The following is a 22680-nucleotide window of genomic DNA, read 5'->3' on the forward strand; positions in this document are numbered from 1 at the left end:
GCCACCATGAGACAGGCTAGGAAGTCCACGTCTGCTAAGATCTACCAGAGAACGTGGAAGATTTTCTTATCCTGGTGCTCTGCACAAGGAGTATCCCCCTGGCCATTCCAGTTACCTAATCTTCTTTCCTTCCTGCAAGCCGGGTTGGAAAAGGGGTTGTCGCTCGGCTCCCTTAAGGGACAAGTCTCAGCACTATCCGTGTTTGTTCAGAAGCGTCTTGCACGATTGTCTAAAGTGCGTACGTTCCTGCAGGGCGTTTGTCATATCGTCCCTCCGTACAGGCGGCCATTAGATCCATGGGATCTAAACAGAGTACTAGTTGCTCTCCAGAAGCCGCCCTTCGAACCTCTGAAGGAGGTTTCCCTTTCACGACTATCACAGAAAGTGGCCTTTCTGGTAGCGATCACGTCTCTTCGGAGAGTGTCTGAGCTAGCAGCGCTGTCATCCAAAGCTCCCTTCCTGGTGTTCCACCAGGACAAGGTAGTGCTGCGCCCCATTCAGGAGTTTCTCCCTAAGGTAGTATCCTCTTTTCATCTTAATCAGGATATCTCCTTACCTTCCTTTTATACGTACCCAGTTCATCGGTATGAAAAGGATTTGCATTTGTTAGATCTGGTGAGAGCACTCAGAATCTACATATCCCGCACGGCGCCCCTGCGCCGCTCGGATGCACTCTTTGTCCTTGTCGCTGGTAAGCGCAAAGGGTCGCAGGCTTCCAAAGCCACCCTGGCTCTATGGATCAGAGAACCAATTCTTGAAGCCTACCGTTCTGCTGGGCTTCCGGTTCCATCAGGGCTGAAGGCCCATTCTACCAGAGCCGTGGGTGCGTCCTGGGCATTGCGACACCAGGCTACGGCTCAACAGGTGTGCCAGGCAGCTACCTGGTCGAGTCTGCACACTTTCACCAAACATTATCAGGTGCATACCTATGCTTCGGCGGACGCCAGCCTAGGTAGAAGAGTCCTGCAGGCGGCAGTTGCCTCCCCGTAGGGGAGGGCTGTCTTCGCAGCTCTAACATGAGGTATTCTTTACCCACCCAGGGACAGCTTTTGGACGTCCCAACCGTCTGGGTCTCCCAATGGAGCGCCGAAGAAGAAGGGAATTTTGTTACTTACCGTAAATTCCTTTTCTTCTAGCTCCTATTGGGAGACCCAGCACCCGCCCTGTTGTCCTTCGGGATTTTTGGTTTGTTTGCGGGTACACATGTTGTTCATGTTGAACGGTTTTCAGTTCTCCGATGTTACTCGGAGTGAATTTGTTTAAACCAGTTATTGGCTTTCCTCCTTCTTGCTTTTGCACTAAAACTGGTGAGCCAGTGATCCCACTGGGGGTGTATAGCCAGAAGGGGAGGGGCTTTACACTTTTAGTGTAATACTTTGTGTGGCCTCCGGAGGCATAGCTATACACCCCAATTGTCTGGGTCTCCCAATTGGAGCTAGAAGAAAAGGAATTTACGGTAAGTAAACAAAATTCCCTTCTTTACAGTAAGTACAATAGGAACTGTGAATAGGGGAGGGAACTGAAATTCAAGAGAGCAAGGTTATATCACATGAAATTCAGTTTTGGGAGTAGAGTTAGCGGGTTCAAGAGACGAAGGGGAAAGGGTAGAAGAGAAACGAGAAAGGAGAAGACTTTGGTCTAGAGTCCATTCATCCCGTGACAAGGATGATCAGCGATCTGTCGTTCATCCTCTTGGTGGGGGATAAGGTGACTTGCAGTCCTCTGTTACCTTCTACGAAGTAGCTGCTAGAAATTGGGGTTTAGACTTATAGGCCTGCCATGCATTCCAAACCTGGAGGAAAGCGAGCTTATTCTGACGTGAAAGGGCTGAGAGTTCTTCAACATGATATAGTTGATCAATTGTCAGCAACAGCTGCGAGAGGGTGGGAATTTTCGTTGTGCGCCACAATTGAGCAATAAGAAGTTTACAGGCTGAACCCACAAATGACACTAATTTCGAGGTAGCTTTATCTTTAGTCCACATTGGGAAGTTCAGGAGCAATTGCCTAGGGTCCAGGATCACCATTTTGCCTGTGAGGTCAAATATTAGCTGTGATGCTGTCTTCCAGAAGGTCTGGATGATCGGGCATGTCCATCACACATGAAGATATGTTCCTTTGTCCCTCTCGCATCTCCAGCACTGATCTGAGGAGGAGGAACTCAAAGTACTAGATGAGGTGGGGACAATGTACCATCTCGCAACCACTTTGAAAGAATTCTCTTGGACTCTCACGCAGCACTCGTGTTATGTTTAATAGTGATTTAGGGATGATCGAATACCGCAAATATTCGGCATCGCCTACATTCCCCGAATAGGTCGCCGCTATTTAACTATTTGCGAATATTCTATGCGCAATGTAAGTCTATGGGAAACCTGAATAACAACTATTCGGGCTTCCCATAGACTTGCATTGCGCATCGAATATTCGCATAGTGGCGACCTGTTCGTCGGATATTCGCGAAGCCGAATATTTGTGATATTTGATCATCCCTAATAGTGATGTCTTCTAATGCAGCCTCAGACCCTTTAGTACATTGCAGATCGTGCATGCTCTCCGGCTGGTATCTGTAGAGGGGATTTCACCAGCGCAGTTTACATCCCAATGTGGAATTTTGAGACTGCAGAATAACCCTTCATGATAATAAACCTACAATATGGCCGGGATAGTAATCTTTGGCTGGGGCTCCTCCTCTGGGACTAGGCCCGGGTATAGCTTACCTCTTCAATGGAGCAGAAGACTGTGTGGCTATCTGCAGCTTTCCATTAATAAAAAATAAAAATAACAATTCATACGTCTTGTAGTCGAAACTTTCTGGAAGGAATCTTTACATCTACGGCCATCTTTAAAGGGTACTCCAGCCCCAATTAAGCAAGCCGTTTACATGATGGGACTACAAAATGTTTAAACCTTTTTCACGTCTGCATCTTGGGCGCCTCTGGTCTTTGCTAGACCCTGCAAGATCATCATGATGGGGCCTAATAAATTGCCAAAGGCTCCGAGGGTCCCAACTGCGGAAGTGAAGCCTGCCATGGAGGACCAAACTGGACACTGGACCAGAGCAGTGCGAATCCTATTGCTGAGCTCTCCTCTTGCCCCATCAGAACACCGATGCACAGATATTGTAGCCAGTGAGAGTCTGATGCAGAAAATATATAAGAAAGTAGTTGTGCATTTTTTTTTTTTTTTTTTTTTTTTTATTAAACAATAAATCAGAATTCCCCTTCAGTACTTTTTGTAGCGATACTATTAGGGATGATCGACTACTTCCAAATATTCAACTTCGCGAATATCCGACGAATAGGTCGCCGCTATGCGAATATTTAATGCGCAATGTAAGTCTATGGGAAGCCCGAATAGTTCTGAATAGTTGTTATTCGGGTTTCCCATAGACTTAGGGGTACTTTACACGCTGCGACATCGCTACCAATATATCGTCGGGGTCACGTCGTTAGTGACGCACATCCGGCGCCGGTAGCGACATTGCAGCATGTAACACTAATGAGCGATGATCAACGATTGCAAAATCGTTCCAAAATGGTAATCGTTGACACGTCGTTCATTTCCATAATATCGCTGCTGCCACAGATACTATGTTGTTCGTCGTTCCTGCGGCAGCACACATCGCTATGTGTGACACCGCGGGAGCAACGAACATCTCCTTACCTGCGTCCACTGGCAATGCGGAAGGAAGGAGGTGGGCGGGATGTTAAGTCCCGCTCATCTCCGCCCCTCCGCTTCTATTGGCCGGCCGCTTAGTGACGCGGCAGTGACGTCGCTATGACACCGAACGCCCCTCCCCCTTGAAGGAGGGATTGTTCGCCGGTCACAGCGACGTCCCTGTCAAGGTATGTGCGTGTGGCGCTGCCGTAGCGATAATGTTCACTATGGCAGCGATCACACAATATCGCACATACGATGGGGGCGGGTGCTATCGCTCACAACATTGCTAGCGATGTTGCAGCGTGTAAAGTACCCCTTACATTGTGCATCGATTATTCGCGAATAGTCGAATAGAGGCGATCTATTCGGCAAATATTCGCAAAGCTGAATATTTGAGGTATTCGATCATCCCTAGATACTACACAATGTGTCACTACCTCGTTAGTGAACGGATACATTTTGTTCCAGGTTTTATACGTGAAAGATTGATTTTTATAATATATGATAACTTTTTACATTGGTTGTAACATAATCTTTTCATCACATTAGGCGGGCGGTCAGCTTGTTCAGCGCCCTGGGAGAACGGGACAGAGACCGGAGCGTGCAGGACGCCAGGAAAGCGCAGTGGAGGAGAGAGCTGGGTACGTGTCCCATCCAGCGCCGCTGATAGCCGCACCGACCGCGCCGAGCTGTGGAAACGGCACCACTCGCTGCTGGCATGAATTATTATCCGCCGACTGTCTTCCTCTACAGCCCGGCGATGCACATTATCCCCTGTGCCCCCTCCACGGAGGAATAATTTAGCTTTATGTAAATCTTCTCTGATGCTGAATACATTTCACTTCCAGCTGTTGACATAAAGAAGTCTCGCTTCCTATCCCCATAGATCATTCATGGAGGGAGCTTTGTACCTTTCTGCTGGGAATTTTGGATTCTGTAATTACCTGTGAGGCCTTGGGATCTCTTAACCCTCTGCTGACGTCGCCTGAGGCTCTTATTAAATCTACACATCCTAAGATATCAATTACATAACCACATTCCTGCAGGGGTTCTGTGGTCGGGCGAGCCCATCTGCGATCACATTCACTTTGTAGTCCATTGGCTCAATTCAGGCAAATGATTTTATAATTTACAGCCTGCCTGGATATTAAATATTGCTATGATATGAAAGCTTTCCACTGCGTAGAGGTATATACAATGCTGTTCTAAAACAAGTTTTCTTTGTCGCTCCATTGGGAGACCCAGACAATTGGGTGTATAGCTTCTGCCTCCGGAGGCCACACAAAGTATTACACTTAAAAAAGTGTAACCCCTCCCCTCTGCCTATACACCCTCCCGTGCATCACGGGCTCCTCAGTTTTATGCTTTGTGTGGAAGGAGGCACACATCCACTCATGCATTCTCATTTTAGTTATATCGGTTGGAAGAAAAGTGGGCCCCCGGCATGTTCCCTTCTCACCCCACTACGTCGGCGGTGCTGTTAAGGTTGAGGTACCCATTGCGGGTACAAAGGCCGGAGCCTCATGCCGTCTCCTTCACCATCCCTTAGCGGCTCTGGGAGAAGTGGGATCCTGAGCGGTCATCCATTCACTGGGACCGTGCTCCCTCCGCAGCCCCTGTGGGAATCTGTCGGACAGGAGTCTATTTATCCTCAGGGACCAGGCCCTGCATCACTAAGGTACTCCGTGTCCCCATGGGGGATGTGCATGGAGCGCCTTCATCCCGGACGCTGCAGCAGCTGCTTATTTGTGACGGCCGGCGGACTTCCGCGCCGACCGCGCCTGCTTGTCGGCCGCGGTCTTAAATTTAGTCCCCGGCTTCAATTGCGGCCTAGTAGCAAAACTCCCGCCCCCGGGCCTGTCTATCAGGGGTAAGGGCGGGACTGCCGACCTGACGTCGGATGTGAGGGCCGGAGCATCCTGGATGTTTCCTCTCCCCTCACTGATCACTGTGGGGACTCCAGATTCCCGCACTTTTCTAGCGCCGCCCACGGCCCCACTCCTCCCCAGAGAGCTCCGGCAGCCATTTTTTTGGCATTGTGCCGGTGGAGGATTTCCAGGAAAGAGCTCTGCAACGCTGGGAGACCTAAGGCAGGGAATCTGGAGGACACACGCTCCGCTTTTTAGTGGTCGGTAAGCCACACCGGTCACCCGGTGCTGGTCCCCTTAGGGTGCCGGAATAGATACTATATATTTATATATTTCTGTTCGGTCGGGCTGTATACCCTTTCCCATATACCCTCAGTGATCACTCTCCTAGGAGACAACAGCATGTCGTCCACAAGGAGCAAGGGTGCCAAGGCACAGGGTTATTTTGCGACCTGTACCTCTTGTGCGGCTATGTTACCTGCGGGTTCCACCTACCCTCACTGTGAGCAATGCTCAACCCCTGTTTTGCTTGCTCAGCCGGAGCCTCAGTCACTAGTGGGCCCCTCGGCTCAGGTAGACCCCCCCTGCTCCCCCTGTCCAGGCGGCAGGGACAGAGTTTGCCGTTTTTGCTGAAAAACTCTCTGAGTCACTCTCACAATCCATGGCTCAGTCTATGGACAAATGGTCTGCCACGCTGCTTGAAGCTTTGCAGTCCAGACCGGTCCTTACACAGGCCTCGGGCCCTGTTGGATCGTCGCCTACAGGCCCCTCTCTGTCCGCGCCGCAGCGCGTTCCCAGGGGGGCCCTAGGTCTCATGTGGAGGACTCCTGCCCGGACCACAGTCTCAGACCGGCTAAGCGAGCCCGCTGGGAATCTTCCCCGACTTCTTCACGCTGCTCGGGTTCCCAGCTTGAGGACTCTCTGGAGGACGAGGCGGAGGTCGCAGCTCAGGGCTCTGACCCTGACGTTGCTCTCAATCTTGATACACCTGAAGGGGACGCCATAGTAAATGACCTTATCTCGTCCATCAACCAGGTGTTAGATATATCTCCCCCGCCGCCACCTGTAGAGGAGTCGACTTCTCAGCAGGAGAAACACCAGTTTCGGTTCCCTAAACGTACACGGAGTGCGTTTTTCGATCACTCTAACTTCAGGGATGCTGTCCAGAAGCCCAGAGCGGTTCCGGACAAGCGCTTTACTAAGCGCCTTACTGACACACGTTACCCCTTCCCCTCTGACATAGTTAAGGGTTGGGCTCAATGTCCCAAGGTGGATCCCCCAGTCTCTAGATTGGCGGCTAGATCTGTGGTATCGGTTGCAGATGGCTCATCGCTAAAGGATGCCACTGACAGGCAGATAGAGCTCCTGGTGAAATCCATCTATGAAGCCACGGGCGCGTCTTTTGCCCCGGCCTTTGCAGCCGTGTGGGCACTCCAAGCTATCTCAGCTTGTCTGGCTGAGATTAATGCGGTCACACGTAATTCTGCTCCGCAGGTTGCGTCTTTGACTTCTCAGGCGTCAGCTTTTTCTTCATACGCCATGAACGCAGTTCTAGACTCTGCTAGCCGTACAGCGGTGGCATCCGCTAACTCTGTGGCAGTCCGCAGGGCCATGTGGCTGTGCGAATGGAAGGCAGACTCGGCTTCCAAGAGGTTCTTAACCGGTTTGCCGTTTTCTGGCGGCCGCTTGTTTGGCGAACGATTGGATGAGATTATTAAGGAATCCAAGGGAAAGGACTCCTCCTTACCCCAGTCCAAACCGAAGAGACCTCAGCAACGGAAAATACAATCGAGGTTTCGGTCCTTTCGTCCCTCCACCAAGCCTCAATCCTCTTCATCCAGCAGGCCGGAGAAAGGCCAGAGGAACTCCTATGCGTGGCGGGCTAAGCCACGCCCCCAAAAGCCCGCCGGAGGCAATGCCTCCAAGGCGGCCTCTTCATGACTCTCGGCATCCCCGAACCGCATCCTCGGTCGGAGGCAGGCTCTCCCGCTTTTGCGACGCCTGGTGGCCACATGTTCAAGACTGATGGGTGAGAGACATTCTGTCTCACGGTTACAGGATAGAGTTCAGCTCTCGTCCCCCGACTCGTTTCTTCAGAACCTCTCCGCCCCCCGAGCGAGCCAATGCACTTTTTCAGGCGGTGAACGCTCTGAAGACAGAAGGAGTTGTGATCCCTGTTCCCCCCCAGGAACATGGTCGCGGCTTTTACTCCAACTTGTTTGTGGTGCCAAAGAAGGACGGCTCGTTCCGTCCCGTTCTGGACCTCAAACTGCTCAACAGACATGTGAGCACCAGACGGTTTCGGATGGAATCTCTCCGCTCGGTCATCGCTTCGATGTCACAAGGAGACTTCCTAGCATCGATCGACATCAAGGATGCTTATCTCCATGTGCCGATCGCATCCGAACATCAACGCTTTTTGCGTTTCGCCATCGGGGACGAACACCTTCAGTTCGTGGCATTGCCTTTCGGTCTGGCGACAGCCCCACGGGTGTTCACCAAGGTCATGGCATCTGTTGTGGCGGTCCTACACTCTCAGGGCCACTCGGTGATTCCCTACTTAGATGATCTTCTGGTCAGGGCACCCTCTCAGATGGCGTGTCAAAACAGCCTTTCCGTCGCTCTGGCGACTCTCCAGCAGTTCGGGTGGATCATCAACTTCCCAAAATCCAAGTTGACACCGACCCAATCACTGACGTACCTTGGGATGGAGTTTCATACTCAGTCAGCGGTAGTCATGCTACCGCTGGACAAACAGCTTTCGCTGCAGGCAGGGGTGCAATCTCTTCTTCGGGGTCAGTCACACCCCTTGAGGCGCCTCATGCACTTCCTGGGGAAGATGGTGGCAGCGATGGAGGCAGTGCCCTTCGCGCAATTCCATCTGCGGCCACTCCAGTGGGACATTCTCCGCAAATGGGACAGGAGGTCGACTTCCCTCGACAGGAGCGTCTCTCTTTCCCTTGCAACCAAGACGTCACTTCAGTGGTGGCTCCTTCCCAACTCTCTGTCGCAGGGAAAATCCTTCCTACCCCCAACCTGGGCTGTGGTCACCACGGACGCGAGCCTGTCAGGGTGGGGGGCGGTTTTTCTCCACCACAGGGCTCAGGGAACCTGGACTCTGATAGAGTCTTCCCTTCAGATAAATATTCTGGAGATAAGGGCAGTGTATCTAGCCCTATTGGCCTTTCATCGGTGGCTGGAGGGCAGGCAGATCCGGATCCAGTCGGACAACGCCACTGCCGTCGCATACATCAACCACCAAGGCGGCACTCGCAGTCGTCAAGCCTTCCAGGAAGTCCGACGGATTCTGCAGTGGGTGGAAGCCACAGCTTCCACCATCTCCGCAGTTCACATCCCGGGCGTAGAAAACTGGGAAGCAGATTTTCTCAGTCGTCAGGGCATGGACGCGGGGGAATGGTCTCTTCACCCAGACGTGTTTCGAGAGATCTGTCGCCGCTGGGGAACGCCGGACGTCGATCTCATGGCGTCACGGTACAACAACAAAGTCCCGGCATTCATGGCCCGGTCTCAAGATCACAGAGCTCTGGCGGCGGACGCATTAGTTCAGGACTGGTCGCAGTTTCGACTGCCTTATGTATTTCCTCCTCTGGCGATGCTGCCCAGAGTGCTGCGCAAAATCAGGTCAGACTGTCGTCGCGCCATTCTCGTCGCTCCAGATTGGCCGAGGCGGTCGTGGTACCCGGATCTGTGGCATCTCACGGTGGGTCAACCGTGGGCGCTCCCAGACCGCCCAGACTTGCTGTCACAAGGGCCGTTTTTCCACCTGAATTCTGTGGCCCTCAACCTGACTGTGTGGCCATTGAGTCCTGGCTCCTAGCGTCTTCAGGGTTATCTCAAGATGTCATTGCCACCATGAGACAGGCCAGGAAATCAACGTCCGCCAAGATCTATCACAGGTCTTGGAGGATCTTCTTATCCTGGTGCTCTGATAAGGGTTTTACTCCCTGGCCTTTTGCCTTACCCACTTTTCTTTCATTCCTTCAATCCGGAATGGACAAGGGTTTGTCCCTCGGCTCTCTCAAGGGACAAGTATCGGCGCTATCCGTATTTTTTCAAAAGCGTCTAGCCAGGCTTCCGCAGGTTCGCACGTTCCTGCAGGGAGTTTGCCACATAGTCCCACCTTACAAGCGTCCGCTGGAACCCTGGGACCTTAACAGGGTGCTAACGGCTCTTCAGAAACCACCTTTCGAGCCGCTGCGTAATGTCTCTTTATCACGTCTTTCACAGAAGGTGGCATTTCTAGTGGCAGTTACATCGCTCCGTAGAGTGTCAGAGCTGGCAGCGCTGTCATGCAAAGCCCCCTTCCTGGTTTTTCACCAGGATAAGGTGGTTCTGCGTCCGGTCCCGGACTTTCTCCCTAAGGTGGTATCTCCTTTTCATCTCAATCAGGATATCTCCTTACCTTCATTTTGCCCTAATCCAATTCACCAATGTGAAAAGGATTTGCACTCATTAGATCTGGTGAGAGCACTCCGGCTCTACGTGTCTCGCACGGCGCCCCTGCGCCGTTCTGATGCGCTCTTTGTCCTTGTCGCTGGCCAGCGTAAGGGTTCGCAGGCTTCCAAGTCAACCTTGGCTCGGTGGATCAAGGAACCGATTCTTGAAGCCTACCGTTCTTCTGGGCTTCCTCTTCCTTCGGGGCAGAAAGCCCATTCTACCAGAGCCGTGGGTGCGTCCTGGGCATTGCGGCACCGGGCTACGGCTCAGCAGGTGTGTCAGGCAGCTACCTGGTCTAGTCTGCACACTTTCACGAAACACTATCAGGTGCATACCTATGCTTCGGCAGACGCCAGTCTAGGTAGGCGAGTCCTTCAGGCGGCGGTTGCCCACCTGTAAGAGGGGGTCGTTTTCGGCTCTTTTTATCGAGGTATTCTTTTACCCACCCAGGGACTGCTTTTGGACGTCCCAATTGTCTGGGTCTCCCAATGGAGCGACAAAGAAGAAGGGAATTTTGTTTACTTACCGTAAATTCCTTTTCTTCTAGCTCCTATTGGGAGACCCAGCACCCGCCCCTGTTCCCTTCGGGCTGTTTGTTCTTTTGTGTACACATGTTGTTCATGTTGAATGGTTCTTTTGGTTCATGGTTTTCAGTTCTCCGAACATCCTTCGGATTGAATTTACCCTAGACCAATTTATAAGTTTCCTCCTTCCTGCTTTTGCACCAAAACTGAGGAGCCCGTGATGCACGGGAGGGTGTATAGGCAGAGGGGAGGGGTTACACTTTTTAAAGTGTAATACTTTGTGTGGCCTCCGGAGGCAGAAGCTATACACCCAATTGTCTGGGTCTCCCAATAGGAGCTAGAAGAAAAGGAATTTACGGTAAGTAAACAAAATTCCCTTCATTCCTGTGTTCTTTTACAGGTAACATTACAAAGTGCTTGTTCTTCAGAACATAAAGGATTCGTTATTACAAAATGCTTGGAAAAATTTATCCAGTGTGTTCTCAAGAACAAAGGGATTTTTAATTTTATAGATAGCAAAAAAGGTCCGTGGAGCCTCTGTTAGGAGTCTCGACACAGAAAATATCCAGATATTCCGCCGGGAAGGGCCCAGCCAAGGAGTGGCTCTTTTTAGGAGACCACCATAACCACCATATTAAGTGGCCCTTTTAGTCAATATCCAACTCTTTGATGAGTTTAAAGATATGACAAGGGAAACACCAAGGGCAGGTATCCATCCACAGACAGCTGTTTCGGGGTATTGCCCCTCATCACTGTGGAGTAGGATTCTGGCCAGGTGGGAGCAATGCCTTGTAGACCAGCAAGACAAAACAATCACTGATCTCGGGGAGACCAGCCAGAGAAAACACTGCCGGCAGCCAACGAGGGCACTCAACACAGTGAAATCCTAGGTGCATTACCCCCAAAGAGTTGGATATTGACTAAAAGGGCCACTTAATATGGTGGTTATGGTGGTCTCCTTAAAAAGAGCCACTCCTTGGCTAGGTCCTTCCCAGAGGGATATCTGGCTTTTTTCTGTGTCGAGACTCCTAACAGAGGCTCCACGGACCTTTTTTAATTTGCATACTTCCCAGGGGGCAATGCACCTAGGATTTCACTGTGTTAAGCGCCTTTGCTGGCTGCCAGTAGTGTTTTCTCTGGCTGGTCTCCCCGAGATCAGTGATTTGTTTTGTCTTGCTAATTTTATGGTTAGCGCTTTTTGCCTAAATTAGCAGTTACCGCCCGCTGTCCTCCATGCACAGTGCTTACAATCTTTCCAGTAGAGCTAGTGAGCGTTGCCTGAAGCTGGCCGGGATCGCCGGAGCGCATGCTTAGCTCCTGATCAGCTTCAGTGCCATTGACACAGCAGCATTGGAGAGCGCACGTTTCGGTCTATCAACACACCGATGTCACTGGTCTAATCTGACAATCGAGGAGAACCGCACCGATCCCCAGCAAGCAGGAAGACGTGAGGCTCGGGAGCGGCGCTCTACTGCCAAAGATCATGAGAATTGTCTTTTTAATTTGGTTATCTTTTCAATTTTTGTTCACAATATTCATTGTACGTATATAATCTAGATGAACAAGTGGCTTTAAAGAAGAAGTTGAAGGAGGCTGAAAAGGATGGAATTAATCTCCGGCATCGGGAAGCTTATGGCAGAGAATCTTCTGTTTCCGAGAGGACCGTCTCTTCTGATCTGTTAAAGGTAAAAAATGTAACTTTTTTTTTTTTTTTTCTTTTCTTATACAGGCTGTAAGGTGGAACTTTTTTTTTTTGTTTTTTTTTTTTTGTATGTTTATTTTATTGTTTGTTACTATGGGTTTAAAAACAAATGGGCAGATGGTTGCTAACTACCTACCTGTTCTGCCCGGCTCAGAGCGGTCATGGAGTGCTCCTTCCGGCAATTCTGTTGCTTCACGGTAACAAATAGCTGTTCCTCTTCTGGCTGCTGTCAATAGGGTGTCACTTTGGACATCATGCTGATTGACCGCAGTTAGGTGATGGGGTGCCGGCTGTGAATCAACATGACATTGGCACGAACATCGCTGTCAACAGAAAGCAGGAGAGAAACTGCTGCTCTGTCGACATATCGTTAGTGGAAGACGCGGATTCACCAGTAGTAGCACAGTAGCGGTCTATGACTGCTTTGTTCCAACACAGATCAACGCTGCGCAGAACAGGAAGGTAGTTAGCAACTGCCTGCCTTCGGCCCATAGTAAAAATGAATAAATTTATTCATCGACTACTCCTTTTTCTTCATCGTTCCTATGGGAGACCCAAACCATGGGTGTTTAGCTTCTACCTCTGGAGGACACACAAAGTACTACATTTAAAAGTGTAGCTCCTCCCCCTGAGCCTATACACCCCCTGGTGAGCAGACCCAGCCAGTTTATTGCTTTGTGTTCAGGAGGCATACATCCACACATGCATTCTCATATGATTTTTTTCCTTTTGGAACGAGATGAAGAGTTCGGGTCCACGTCTGGACCCCCGGCATGTCCCTTCCCACCCCACTGTGTCGGCGGTGTTGTTAAGGTTGATTCCTAGGCTGGAGCCTTACATGCCGTACTCCTTCACCATCCCTCCTGGGCTCTGGCTTGAAGTGGGAGCCAGCACGGTCTCCATGCTTGGCAGGAGACCGGTCTCCATCCGCAGCCCTTCAGGACCCTGCTGGACAGGAGCACTCATCCCCAGGGACCTGGCCCTCCGTCTCAGAAGCTAAGTACCTGAGACGTTTATATTTCGGGGTCCCTGTACTTTATTGTTGGGGGAGAGTGTGTTTATTGCATTTACTGACATTTCCGGCGGGTTCTCTAGCTGTTGCCTGAGAACCGCGCCGATGGTGCCTGCGCGTCGGCCGCGCCGCTCAAATTTAGGCCCCGGCTTCGCCGGAGGCCTAGTTTCGGTCTCACTGCCCTCGCATGTCACTCATGCAGAGGGACAGTCTCGGCTCCGCCCGGCGGGCGTTCTGCACAGGGGAGGGACACTCCCCACTGCAGTGTGTGTCCCCTCCCCTGTAGGTCTCTATGGCCCTCCAGATCCCGCTCCTCAAGCAAGTCCCGCCCCCTCTCTTCGCTCCGGCGGCCATTTTCTCAGCGTTCTCTCTGCGTTCAGTCTTTGCAGCGCTGGTCTGCAGCATCCCTGCTGAGGTGCTGTGCTTGGAGGTCCGGGCTTTGGGATCTGGAGGGCACACAACACCGCTCCAGCGGTCTGGTAAGCCACAACCGGTCTCCGGTTGTGGACCTTCTGTATATACTCTCTGGGGGTCATTCTCTGGCAGAGCCCCCACTCCAGCAGCATGTCTCACACGAGGAGCAAGGCCCCAAAGCTTTATTCAGTATGCACTGCATGTAAGCTCCTACTGCCTGAGCCGAGCACCTATCCACATTGTGATGTCTGCTCTAACTTGGCGGTGCCTCAGCCTGGAGTCTCACCCCCAGTGGTCTCTCCGGCTGCTCCTGCTCCTGTGGCTGAACCCCCGGCTTGGGTAGAGTCCTTTTCTAGGTCTATCTTTCAGTCCATTGCGGAGCCCATGGGACTTCTGTCCAAGACCTTGCTGAGTATGCATCAGCCCCCTTCACAGGGCGCCTCTGCTGCTAGGGCTCTCTCAGGACCGGAGCTCACAGAGGATTCATCATCAGGGCCCAGACCCCGTCCTCCTGAGAAGAGACGCAGGGTTCCCTCTCCCTCATCCTTCCGTGGCTCTGATTCAGGAGCTGACTCGCAGGACGAGGAGGATGCCTTTACAGGGGGCTCGGAGGCTAACTCCATGTGCCCCATTGATCTGTCCGAAAGTGACTCAGATCTTAGTGACTTGATTGCTTCTATTAATTCTGTACTGGATCTCAATCCGCCAGTATCAGAGGAGCCACCCTCTCTGGCAGAAAAGCACCAGTTTACCTTGCCTAAGAAAGCAAAGAGTGTGTTCTTTAACCACTCCAGTTTTCAGGCCGCTGTGACCAAACCCAGGGCCTGTCCTGACAAACGCTTCCCAAAGCGTGGTTCTGATGACCGGTTTCCCCTTTCCACCTGAGGTGGTCAAGGAGTGGGCTCACTCCCCAAAGGTAGACCCTCCGGTGTCTAGACTCTCAGCCCGGACCGTTGTGTCGGTGGCTGATGGCACTTCCCTTAAGGATTCCACTGACCGCCAGATTGACCTTCTGGCCAAATCCGTATATGAAGCGGCGGGGGCCGCGTTTTCCCCGACTTTTGCAGCAGTGTGGGCTCTCAAAGCCATCTCTGCTTCTCTAGAGGAGATGCATTCCCTCACTAGGGAATCTATGCCCGAAATGGATGCCTTAACTTCCCAAGCTTCGGCCTTTTCATCCTATGCCATGTCTGCCATGCTGGAGGCCTCTCACCGCACTGCGGTGGCTTCGGCTAATTCCCTCGCTATCCGCAGAATCTTGTGGCTTCGAGAGTGGAAGGCAGATGCTTCTTCAAAGAAGTACCTTGCTGGGCTCCCTTTTGCTGGATCCCGGCTGTTCGGAGAACAGCTGGATGAAATTATTAAGGAAGCAACTGGCGGGAAGAGTACTTCCATGCCACAAACCAAAGCCAGGAAACCTGCCCAGGGTAGGAATCAGTTGAGGTTTCGCTCCTTTCGTTCCTCCAACTGGTCGTCCTCTAAGCCCTCGGCCTCGTCCGCTAACTCAGCTAAGGACCAAAAATCCAACTGGCGCCCAAAAGCGCATCCACAGAAGACCGCAGGAGCTGCTGCCGCCAAGGCAGCCTCCTCGTGACTATCTGTCCGCTCCAGCGACATCCTTAGTCAGTGGCAGGCTCTCCCACTTTGGCGACGCTTGGTTTCAACACGTCTCCGATCAGTGGGTGAGAGATATCATCTCCCACGGCTACAGGATAGAATTCTCTTCCAGTCCGCCAAACAGATTTTTTCTCTCAACTCCTCCCTGTTCCAAGGCCGCTGCCTTCTCACAGGCCGTGGCAGCCTTGCGGGCCAATGGAGTGATTGTACCGGTTCCCGCTCAGGAACGGTTCAGAGGTTTCTACTCAAATCTCTTCCTAGTTCCCAAAAAGGACGGTACCTTCCAGCCCATCCTGGATCTCACTATGGGGAGATAAGGTATGCACACCAGTGACTATGGAAGGGGAATACATGGAATAGCAGAAACTGCTGTGTGAATACTGACATGAAAAATTCAATAGCTGTTTGTAAGAATGAAATGTGAAAAATGGAACCTGCATTACTGCCATGAATATATGAATAAAGAGAAATTTAGCTACTGAATTGATCAATGCAGAAGAGCCCCAACACTACGCCAAAGTATTTCTCTACGTTGGGGTCCCTAGCTTGTGTGTGTCCTCTCATGCAGTTAAAAAACTTACCGTGTATGGGACGCTGAGACCCAGGCTATATATGCGTATAATGTGGATTGGCAATAGGTGTGTATGGGGAGGGTTCACAAACGAAAAACTACTAACATTAAGGAATAACGTTTGGAACTCCATTCTATGTCTGAACTGGGTGCAAAAAACCTAAAAAACATCACTATGGGGAGATAAGGTATGCACACCAGTGACTATGGAAATGGAATAGCAGAAACTGCTGTGTGAATACTGACATGAAAAATTCTAGGGACCCCAACGTAGAGAAATACTTTGGCGTAGTGTTGGGGCTCTTCTGCATTGATCAATTCAGTAGCTAAATTTCTCTTTATTCATATATTCATGGCAGTAATGCAGGTTCCATTTTTCACATTTCATTCTTACAAACAGCTATTGAATTTTTCATGTCAGTATTCACACAGCAGTTTCTGCTATTCCATGTATTCCCCTTCCATAGTCACTGGTGTGCATACCTTATCTCCCCATAGTGATGTTTTTTAGGTTTTTTGCACCCAGTTCAGACATAGAATGGAGTTCCAAACGTTATTCCTTAACATCCTGGATCTCAAGCTTCTCAACAAGCATGTTCATTTGCGGCGCTTTCGCATGGAGTCTCTGCGATCAGTCATTGCCTCAATGACCCAAGGGGATTTCCTGGCATCCATCGACATCAGAGATGCCTATCTGCATGTGCCAATTGCAGTTTCACACCAGCGTTGGCTACGTTTTGCAATCGGAGAGGAACATTTCCAATTCGTGGCTCTCCCCTTCGGGTTAGCCACGGCCCCTCGAGTATTCACCAAGGTCATGGCAGCAGTGGTTGCGGTTCTGCACCTCCAGGGGTTGGCAGTGATTCCTTACCTGGACGACCTTCTAGTCAAGGCTTCATCCAGCGTGGACTGTCAGCGGAGTGTCTCGCTCACTCCCTCCACTCTGGCTCAATTCGAGTGGCTGGTCAATCTGCCCAAATCCACTCTGACTCCGACCCAGAGTCTAACGTACCTGGGGATGCAGTTCGAGACCTTGTCGGCACTTGTGAAGTTGCCCTTAGTCAAACAGCAATCCCTTCAGCTAGCGGTGCGCTCTCTGCTGAGGCCCCGCCGTTATACCCTCAGGCGGTTGATGCAGGTGCTGGGTCAAATGGTGGCCTCCATGGAGGCTGTTCCCTTTGCCCAGTTCCATCTGCGCCCCCTGCAGCTGGACATTCTCCGCTGTTGGGACCAGCGGCCTTCCTCCTTACACAGGTTAGTGGATCTGTTGCCACAGACCAGGAGCTCTCTTCAGTGGTGGCTTCGGCCCCTCTCTCTGTCTCAGGGACGTTCCTTCCTGGCCCCGTCCTGGGTGATTCTCACCACGGATGCCAGTCTATCCGGCTGGGGAGCGGTATGTCTCCACCACCGAGCGCAGGGCACTTGGACTCCGTCCGAGTCAGCCCTTTTCAATCAATGTGCTGGAAACCAGAGCTGTGCTTCTAGCTCTCCTAGCCTTTCACCACCTGTTGGCGGGCAGGCACATCCGAGTCCAGTCAGACAACGCGACAGCGGTTGCCTACATCAATCACCAAGGCGGGACACGCAGCCGCCTGGCAATGTTGGAGGTACAACGCATCCTTCAATGGGCGGAGGACTCCAAGTCCACCATATCCGCAGTCCACATCCCAGGCGTGGAAAACTGGGAGGCAGATTATCTCAGCCGTCAAACCGTGGACGGTGGCGAGTGGTCCCTGCACCCGGCAGTGTTCCAGTCAATCTGCCGCAAATGGGGCACTCCGGACGTGGATCTAATGGCATCCCGTCTCAACAACAAGGTTCCCGTTTACGTGGCTCGCTCCCACGACCCTCAGGCATTTGCCGCGGACGCACTGGTTCAAGACTGGTCCCAGTTTCGTCTGTTTTACGTGTTTCCCCCTCTAGCTCTCTTGCCCAGAGTTCTGCGCAAGATCAGAATGGAGGGCTGTCGAGTCATCCTCATTGCACCGTACTGGCCCAGGCGAGCTTGGTATCCAGACCTGCTCCATCTGTCCGTAGAGATGCCGTGGCATCTCCCGGACCGTCCAGACCTGCTCTCACAAGGGCCGTTTTTCCGCCAGAATTCTGCGGCTCTCAGATTGACGGCGTGGCTCTTGAGTCCTGGATTTTGACGGCTTCTGGTATTCCCCCTGAAGTCATCTCCACTATGACTCGGGCCCGTAAGTCTTCCTCCGCTAAGATCTATCACAGGACTTGGAAGATTTTCCTGTCATGGTGTCGCTCTACCGGCCATTCTCCTTGGCCATTCTCGTTGCCGACCCTTCTGTCTTTTCTACAGTCCGGTCTGCAGCTAGGACTGTCCCTCAACTCTCTCAAGTGACAAGTCTCAGCACTATCAGTGCTGTTCCAGCGGCGTCTCGCTCGGCTCTCTCAGGTCCGCACCTTCATGCAAGGCGCGTCTCACATCATTCCGCCTTATCGGCGGCCTCTGGATCCCTGGGACCTTAATTTGGTTCTCACGGTTTTGCAAAAACCCCCCTTTGAGCCTCTTAGGGAGGTTTCTTTGCTTCGTCTTTCTCAGAAAGTGGTCTTTCTAGTGGCCATAACTTCTCTCAGGAGAGTCTCTGATTTGGCCGCGCTCTCTTCGGAGTCACCTTTTTTAGTTTTTCATCAAGACAAGGTGGTTCTCCGTCCGACTCCGGACTTTCTTCCTAAGGTGGTCTCTCCTTTCCACCTTAACCAGGACATTACCCTACCTTCCTTTTTGTCTGGCTCCTGTTCATCGCTTTGAAAAAGCGCTGCATACTCTGGATCTGGTGCGGGCGCTCCGGATCTATGTGTCCCGCACCGCTTCTATTAGGCGGTGCACCTCTCTTTTTGTGCTAACCACAGGTCGGCGCAAGGGCCTTTCTGCTTCTAAGCCCACCTTAGCTCGTTGGATCAGATCGACCATTTCGGACGCCTACCAGAGTACTCAGGTGCCTCCCCCGCCGGGGATCAAAGCACACTCGACCAGAGCTGTCGGTGCCTCTTGGGCTTTCAGGCACCAGGCTACGGCTCAGCAAGTCTGTCAGGCTGCCACTTGGACTAGTCTGCATACCTTTTCAAAGCACTACCAAGTGCATGCTCATGCTTCGGCAGATGCGAGCTTGGGCAGACGCATCCTTCAGGTGGCTGTCGCCCATTTGTGAAGTTAGGTTCTGCCTACTTCTTAGTTTTTTCTGTTTATTCCCACCCAGGGACAGCCTTGGAACGTCCCATGGTCTGGGTCTCCCATAGGAACGATGAAGAAAAAGAGAATTTCTTTGTCGCTCCATTGGGAGACCCAGACCATTGGGTGTATAGGCTATGCCTCCGGAGGCCGCACAAAGTATTACACTAAAAGTGTAAAGCCCCTCCCCTTCTGCCTATACACTCCCCGTGCTCCCACGGGCTCCTCAGTTTTTTGCTTTGTGCGAAGGAGGCAGACATGCACGCACAGCTCCACAGATTGGTCAGCAGCAGCTGCTGACTATGTCGGATGGAAGAAAAGTGGGCCCATATAGGGCCCCCAGCATGCTCCCTTCTCACCCCACTCTTGTCGGCGGTGTTGTTAAGGTTGAGGTATCCATTGCGGGTACGGAGGCTGGAGCCCACATGCTGTTTTCCTTCCCCATCCCCCTCAGGGCTCTGGGTGAAGTGGGATCCTATCGGTCTCTAGGCACTGAGACCGTGCTTCATCCACAACTCCTGTGGAGCCTGCTGGATAGGAGCCGTGTACCGTTCAGGGACATGGCCCTGCTACGTGGAGGTACTCTGTATCCCTGTGGGGTCCGCGCACAGCAACACTACAGCTTTGCTGGGTGTGCTAGTGCACCAGGGACCGCGGCGCTGACCGGGTTAAAATGTGCCATTACACACTCAGCGTTGCTGAGTGTGTTTTATGTATAGGGACTGCCGCGCTGACCGCCGCTGCCACGGAAACACTGCGGCGCGGCTGGGACTTGTAGTGCGCCGGGGACTTCCGCGCTGGCCGCGCATATACGGCGGCCGCGCTTATTACTCGAGTCCCCGGCTTTTTGTGGCCTAGTTTCCTTCTCCTCCCGCCCTCAGCCCTGACAGGCAGGGGAAGGGCGGGAAGCTGCACAGAACGAGCAGCACTGAGGGCTGGAGCATGTTTTGCATACTCCACCCCTCTCACTGTGCACAGTGCAGGCACCAGTTCCCGCACTTTCTCGGCCACGCCCACGACTCCCTCCTCTCCTCAGGACGCCGGCAGCCATTCCTGTCAGCTCCTCGGACGCAGCAGAGGGGGACAAAGTCTGGGAGACCCAGGCAGGGACTTGGGTGGCCTCACAACCGCTTGAAGCGGGTGGTAAGCAGCACCTGTGGTGCTAGCCCCATTGTGCAGTAGTGTAACTATACTGTATATGTTTATGGTATATACTTTACACTGTATGGTGCACAGTTGAGTTCTGGCTATATACCCTATTGTGTTGCTCAGGGAAGATAATAGCATGGCGCCCACAAAAGGCAGGGGTGCCAAAACACAGGCTTATTATGCTGCCTGCGCCGCATGTACGACTCCGCTACCGGCAGGTTCCACTGACCCTCATTGTATACAGTGCTCGGGCCCTGTGACACTTACTCAGCCAGAGCCTCTGCTAAGAGGGGCCCAGGGGGAGCCACCTGCTGACAATGTCCAGGTGACGGGGACAGAGTTTGCAAAACTCTCTGAGACTATGGCTAAGATACTAGAAGCCTTGCAGTACAGGCCGGTATCTCAGCACAGGGACTCTGTTGAATCTTTTTTCCCTGGCCCCCCTCAGTTGGACCAACAATGTCCTCCCGGGGTATCTCATAGATCCCAGGCTGAGGGTTCTGACACAGACCCCAGCCCCAGACCGACTAAGCGAGCTCGCTTAGATTTTCCCTCGACATCATCATATTGTTCAGGGTCTCAGCGAGGGGAATCTCGAGTTGATGAAGCGGAGGTAGCGGATCAGAATTCTGATCCTGAAGGCGCTCTCAATCTTAATACTCCAGACGGGGACGCCATAGTGAACGATCTTATTGCATCCATCAATCAAATGCTGGATATTTCTCCCTCAGTCCCTCCAGCAGAGGAGTCGGCTTCTCAGCAGGAGAAATTCCGGTTCAGGTTCCCCAAGCGTACACCGAGTATGTTTCTGGACCACTCTGATTTTAGAGAGGCAGTCCAGAATCACCATGCTTGTCCAGATAAGCGTTTTTCTAAGCGCCTTAAGGATACACGTTATCCCTTTCCACCTGATGTGGTTAAAGGTTGGACTCAGTGTCCCAAAGTGGATCCTCCAATCTCCAGACTGGCGGCTAGATCCATACTTGCAGTGGAAGATGGGGCTTCACTCAAAGATGCCACTGACAGGCAGATGGAGCTCTGGTTGAAATCCATCTATGAAGCGATCGGCGCTTCTTTTGCCCCAGCATTCGCAGCCGTATGGGCGCTACAAGCTATCTCAGCAGGTCAAGCGCAAATTGAAGCAGCCACATGCACGTCCGCGCCACAAGTGGCGTCCATTACCACTCAGACCTCGGCATTTGCGTCTTACGCTATTAATGCTGTCCTGGACTCTGCGGGCCGTACGGCGGTGGCAGCCGCCAATTCGGTGGTACTCCGCAGGGCCTTGTGGCTACGGGAATGGAAGGCAGATTCTGCTTCCAAAAAGCGCTTAACCAGTTTGCCAATTTCTGGCGACAGATTGTTTGGCGAGCGTTTGGATGAAATTATCAAACAATCCAAGGGAAAGGATACATCCTTACCCCAGCCCAAACCGAACATGCCCCAACAGAGGAGAGGGCAGTCGAGGTTTCGGTCCTTTCGGGGCGCGGGCAGGTCCCAATTCTCCTCGTCCAAAAGGCCTCAGAAAGAGCAAAGGAACTCTGATGCATGGCGGTCTAAGTCACGTCCTAAAAAGACCACCGGAGGGGCAGCTAACAAAGCGGCTTCCTCATGACTTTCAACCTCCTCATTCCGCATCCTCGGTCGGTGGCAGGCTCTCCCGCTTTTGCGACACCTGGCTGCCACGAATAAAAGACCGTTGGGTGAGAGACATTCTGTCTCACGGTTACAAGATAGAGTTCACCTCTCGTCCCCCGACTCGATTCTTCAGGTCATCCCCGCCTCCCGAGCGAGCAGAGGCTCTTCTGCAGGCGCTGCGCACTCTGAAGACAGAAGGAGTGGTGATCCCTGTTCCTCTTCAGCAACAGGGCCACGGTTTTTACTCCAACTTGTTTGTGGTCCCAAAGAAGGACGGGTCTTTCCGCCCTGTCCTGGACCTAAAACTGCTCAACAAACACGTAAAAACCAGGCGGTTCCGGATGGAATCCCTCCGCTCCGTCATTGCCTCAATGTCCCAAGGAGATTTCCTTGCATCGATCGATATCAAAGATGCTTATCTCCACGTACCGATTGCTCCGGAGCACCAGCGCTTCCTGCGCTTCGCCATAGGAAACGAACACCTGCAGTTCGTGGCACTGCCGTTCGGTCTGGCAACAGCCCCACGGGTTTTTACCAAGGTTATGGCTACTGTAGTAGCGGTCCTACACTCTCAGGGTCACTCGGTGATCCCGTACTTGGACGATCTGCTGATCAAGGCACCCTCTCAAGAGGCATGCCAACGCAGCCTCGAAGCTACCCTGGAGACTCTCCAGAGTTTCGGGTGGATCATCAATTTTCCGAAGTCAAATCTGACACCGGCCCAATCGCTGACATATCTTGGCATGGAGTTTCATACCCTCTCAGCGATAGTGAAGCTTCCGCTGATCAAGCAGCAGTCACTACAGAAAGGGGTACAATCTCTCCTTCAAGGCCAGTCGCACCCCTTGAGGCGCCTCATGCACTTCCTGGGGAAG

The 22680-nt window shown here is 52.2% G+C and overlaps 1 protein-coding gene across 1 annotated transcript in view; it reads left to right on the forward strand.

Annotated features, from left to right (window-relative positions):
- The window catches only part of CCDC66 (coiled-coil domain containing 66), a 168238-nt gene that overhangs the window by 41375 nt on the left and 104183 nt on the right, over positions 1-22680 (forward strand). Inside the window, exons 6-7 of the mRNA XM_075321316.1 lie at positions 4212-4303; positions 12070-12197. Coding sequence (XP_075177431.1) covers positions 4212-4303; positions 12070-12197 — 220 coding nt within the window. The remainder of the gene's footprint in view (positions 1-4211; positions 4304-12069; positions 12198-22680) is intronic.

This window comes from Anomaloglossus baeobatrachus, chromosome 8 (assembly GCF_048569485.1).
Source record: "Anomaloglossus baeobatrachus isolate aAnoBae1 chromosome 8, aAnoBae1.hap1, whole genome shotgun sequence".
Lineage (NCBI taxonomy): Eukaryota > Metazoa > Chordata > Amphibia > Anura > Aromobatidae > Anomaloglossus > Anomaloglossus baeobatrachus.